This window comes from Rhodnius prolixus, unplaced genomic scaffold (assembly GCF_049639745.1).
Source record: "Rhodnius prolixus isolate KJV_2025 unplaced genomic scaffold, Rpr scaffold_3, whole genome shotgun sequence".
Taxonomy (NCBI): Eukaryota; Metazoa; Arthropoda; class Insecta; order Hemiptera; family Reduviidae; genus Rhodnius; species Rhodnius prolixus.
Window position 1 is genome coordinate 5,573,663 of NW_027411603.1, and position 4,752 is coordinate 5,578,414.

At 33.6% G+C, this 4,752-nt stretch overlaps 1 protein-coding gene across 2 annotated transcripts; it reads right to left on the reverse strand.

The window, feature by feature from the left end:
- Positions 1 to 960: 960 nt before the first annotated feature.
- Positions 961 to 4,521, reverse strand: LOC141452428 (ras-related protein Rab-2-like). Of its 2 annotated transcripts, XM_074124561.1 has the most exons (5): positions 4,250 to 4,520; positions 4,007 to 4,078; positions 2,837 to 3,080; positions 2,068 to 2,248; positions 961 to 1,960 (listed from the first exon to the last, which is right to left on the reverse strand). In XM_074124561.1, the coding sequence occupies exons 1-5, from the start codon at positions 4,293 to 4,295 to the stop codon at positions 1,868 to 1,870; spliced, it is 636 nt and encodes a 211-aa protein (XP_073980662.1). In that variant the 5' UTR covers positions 4,296 to 4,520; the 3' UTR covers positions 961 to 1,867. The 2 variants fall into 2 exon arrangements, with proteins under 2 accessions (XP_073980662.1, XP_073980663.1); XM_074124562.1 differs by lacking the exon at positions 4,007 to 4,078 and having other exon boundaries at positions 4,250 to 4,521.
- Between the last annotated feature and the right edge of the window lie 231 nt (positions 4,522 to 4,752).

Here is a 4,752-nt window from a genome sequence, read left to right on the forward strand (position 1 = left end):
GTCATTCTTCACCTCGATCTTCAATGGAAATTAATGAAGTTGTCTTCCATTTTCATATTCACTCAAGTTGAAGTTACAGAATACTTCTGAATTTTAGAGATGAAACGTAGGTTAAAGCTACACTGGTCCATATTGGAACTATTTTCTGTGGCTGAAGATCCCCAGTAAGGATAACTTTATTGCGGTGCTGTACTGATTCTAAAGACCGGTCTTATTTTTTTCTGTAGCTCTTTCTTTCTTGGCTTCCAATTTTTTTCTTTTCTTTCACCATTTATTTATCGTTAAATATGCTTCGCCATATCCTCACACTATTTCTTCTCCTTAGATAGAGTCCTTGTTCTTTAACCATTTTTTTTATTTTCCTGTTTACTTTATTGCTTCTTCAAATATGGAGCTTACAACGTTGCGGAAGTCAGAGCAATAAATATCTCTGTTTGGCAGATTTATCTTTTTTAGTTGCCTATCATTGTAACAACTTCATAAAGAGATCCTGAGCTTGGTGAATTTAATATTGATTTTGTAATTAGTTTTTTTCTTATAGCTGATAGAACAGGAAGTGTTAGGATTGTAAAAAAATTGTCGACATTTTAGAACTATAAATATATATATATATATATATATTCAAGATTCTCCCGAAAAAATGTTTTATAACTCATATAGGAAGTAAATAAATTTTACTACCTTTCATGTATTCATAAATAATTATCAGCAGGGTATGTGCCCCATACAAAGTTTGATATTTACATCTCATAATTAAAGTAAAGTAAAGTAATCGCCTATTTTTTCAGGCAGGCTTTACGTCCAACTATCACAAATTAGCTGTCGTAGACGGAGGCGACTACCAAACATAACTTTACTACTAAATTTCTTTTATTCAACCATTTAAATAAAATCCAAGGCCTAAAGACCGGGAATCGAACCCAGTATCACACAATACATATTAGCTTTACAGGCCTCGCCTCTAACCTCTCGGCTACCGTGGCTACCTTACATCGTATAATTATACACATGATCAATTTATAATAAATAATTAAGAAGTTTTTAAACCTTAATGATTAAAATATTTACATTTAATTACAATTAAGTGCCAAATATGTTTCGCACTCTGCTTCGCTTCTGTCAGCCAGAGAAAATGGCCTGCTCAGAAGCCCCAATTCATAGGTACCGTTTTTCACTTAATCATTAATCAAATAGACTCCTAAAACATTGACTGATTGTCATCCAACTATAATACATATGAAATATTGAATAATTTTATCACAGTTTATTTAATGTACGTCATGAATACATTCTCAATTTATTTAGTAAGAAGGAAAATATACAAAGCAATATTACAACTAGTTTTGATTAGGTCTAAATAAATTAAGGAATCTATTGTGGGAATTTAGAGGATTAGATAGTTATTTGAAGGTTTGGGACCTAATATAAGGGCGAGAGAGAAGGGAGATCAAGTGTAGAGGTTATACGGCGGGAATTTTGAGAGGGGAAAAGGCTCACAAAACCCCCATTAGGGACGAGAAAGATTGATAGTTAGGAGCGGAAGACCTGAGATAATCTCAGATTGAAGGAAACCCACCAGTCAGAGCTATCTCCCCGAATAAACTTGTAGACTCTCTATTCTTGGACTCAAACCGAATAGCAGGATGCTAGGAGAAAGTAAACTCATAACTGCCCAATCTCATAATTTAATTTAAATCATTACATTCCCAAGACAAAATGGCATCCGTAACGAATTGTTATTTAATTTTTAAATTCATAGACAACTAAATTCCCTGACTAGAAGTCTCTCAATTTATTTTCAGATTCTTTAAATAAAATAAGGTTTTGTTCTGGGATTGTGTTTTAGTGGTTTATCCAAGACGTCCAATTAACAGCAAGGTGGACCCTGGTTACAGGTCTGTCCTCCTGGCGGAATATTACTGTTCGGTAAATGTTGCGGTCCAATCTTGATACCGTTTGCCTGCAACAATCAACAGCACAACGTGAGAGATGTTTAAAGATTTTGAAATGCCGAAGACAGAAAAAAAATACTGTCGAAGAACATAAACACAAAAAAAAAATCCTCACCTCATTGTTGACGTCAAATACGCCCTCTTGGATTTTCTCATAAATTTCCTTAGCTGTACTTATAAATGCATCTTCAACGTTGGCTGCAGTTTTTGCAGACGTTTCCATAAATATCAGACCATGTTCTCGTGCGAATGCTTCGCCTTCCTCTTTTTTAACATCACGTCTAGACTCTAAATCGCTGGAATCAAGTTAAGCGAAACGAAATTAATAATAAATCTTTCTGCGTGCAGCCTGGTAATCCCAAGTTTAAAGAAATGAATCCGCGAAAAATCAACACAGTCTAATCTAGAAAAGTCGCCACTATCCTAACTATGGGATTTTCTTTTAATTGAGATTTTTAGTGTTACTTTAAATATCTCTTTAAAGTAATATGGATGGTAGATTCGAAATCTTGACTAAAAGGAGCATTTAAAAGATTGCATGAGATTATAATTCCCTTTACTATTATGCAGGATGTCCGCATTGTTGGTAAGTGAATAGGCAAGTGGGCATATCTTTGGTTGTGTTGAGGGATACTTTAAAAGAAAATTCATGATTCCACTTTTCCTTAATAGTACTCGTACATAGAAAATAGACGCGTGAGTTCTACATCTTAAGTTTAGGCTTGCAGTTCTCCAGGTTATTACGTAGAAGGCATAAAAGGCATACTGACTTCTAAGGGAACCTTAAGTCTGAAAGTTTCTCAATTACTGTTAAAGTGGGATGATTTGAGAGAGCTACAACATCAACAAAAGAGTTAATGAAAGGATAATTTTAATACACAAACCTTTTATTCCCAATAAGCATGATGACCATGTTGGAATTAGAGTGCTGCCTAGCATCGTCTAACCACGTGGTCAGGTGGTTAAAAGTCTCCCGTCTGGTGATGTCGTAGACCAATAAAGCACCTGCGGCTCCGCGATAATATGATCGTGTGATAGACCTGAACGCTTCCTGCCCAGCTGTGTCCCAGATTTGCAATTTGATTTGTTTACCATCAATAGTTATCATCCGAGCACCAAATTCCACTCCTTCAAAAGCAAAACAGAAAAAAAAACCTCAAACGATGTGGTCTAAATAAAACTCACATTCATGACGTTAGCGAGATAAATTAACTTTCCCACTTCTTGGAACCAAAAATCAGCAGGTATACCTGCTAAACCTTGCAAATCCGAATAGTTTTTGGGTTTATCTGATAGCTGGGACATGGTGTTTTTAAAAGTCTGAGGCGTCATCTGGAGCCATTTAAAAATAATTTCAAGATAGAAAGTGTCCAGCAGGGTCCACTGTAAACCTTAGACACCTCACTAGATTGGCCATAACTTAGACCCCTCTCTATTCTTCCGCCTCTAACACACTCGTCCCAAATGTTCCCCTCCTAAAGACGGCTACGGTTGTCGAGTTCTAATGTAGAATTTATACTGTCACTATATATTAGTGAGAAAAATTGCAACGGACTATCAACGATTGAGAATTACTCGCCGAATACTGAATAAGATTTATTATTTTTAAACAATAAACTTGGTTTCCATTTTGGTTTTACTTTTACACTTCGAACACCAAACTTTTGAGCGAAATTAAACATTACCAAACACATTCAATCATGTACGCCTGACTTGTTTTACGGCAAACCTACTAACTACATCTCCATCTAGTAATGATAGAATTTGGAACAGCAGAAATCAACAGGAATGCAGCTAAATTAAATGTTTTCCATTAAGTTTTGTCTCGCCAAAATTTGGCACTCTATTTCTATTACCGGTCGTTGAGAAAGAAGTGCATTCGAAGGTTTACCAATTTCCGTTTTTAATACGAAGAAAAGTTTTAATTCGAATAAAAGGGGTATTAAAAGATTAGTCAAACTGAAATGTTTTAGAAAATAAAAACACTTGCATCTTTCCTTATTTTCTCATGGAAGTAAGAGAAAGTGAGAAAACCATCAGTAAATTTTACTTACCAATTGTTAAATCGTGAACAGGTTGAAACCTTTTGTCCGTAAACTGTAACAGCAGACAAGACTTGCCAACACCTTTGAATGTAACACAGTGGACGAATTTCATTAACAAATAAAAAAAAAAGTACGAGAGATAAAACGCAAAATACTATTTGTTATTTTTTCCCACATTGTTGAAAACTTATACCAAAAACTTATTAACAAAACGCAACATAAAATTAAGATAAAAAAACAAACATGATGTACCTGTATCGCCAATTATGATATATTTGAACAGATAAGCATACGACATAACTTGAAAATGAAGATAATTATTTAGTTAAAGCAATAAAATTAGTTCACTTCTTAATTTCAAATTAAAAACATCAACAAATAAACGGAAACCGTTAAGAAAAAAACAAAAAAAAAACGTAAAAACGCCTTAAATAAATAAAACTATTCAGCGTTGTTTGAATGACTGCGTTATCTTAAATTGCTTAAAATTGCGAACATCAAACAAATTCTCCAAAGAATAAAACCTTCTTTCTAACCTAACAATGTAACCAACGCAAATATATTTTTCTTTAAAGATTTTTTTTTTTAATTATTATTATGTAGTGCTTTTTAATTGAGTCCCTTTTTTTAATTAATTGCTTTTAATTTGGAAAATCAATGTAATTATTAAAAATGAATAGCTTAAATTCTTTAAAAATACAAATTTTAGAGAGGCCTCTCCCATGTAAATTTTAGAATGTTATTCCTTTCTGCAA

Bases quoted from the DNA above. Each gene is read 5' to 3' on its own strand.
- LOC141452428 (XM_074124561.1), bottom strand. From the start codon at position 4,295: ATGTCGTATGCTTATCTGTTCAAATATATCATAATTGGCGATACAG. The intron at 4,079-4,249 runs GTACATCATGTT...TTACATTCAAAG, and splicing joins TATCATAATTGGCGATACAG to GTGTTGGCAAGTCTTGTCTG. The intron at 1,961-2,067 runs GTGAGGATTTTT...TGATTGTTGCAG, and splicing joins TATTTGACGTCAACAATGAG to GCAAACGGTATCAAGATTGG.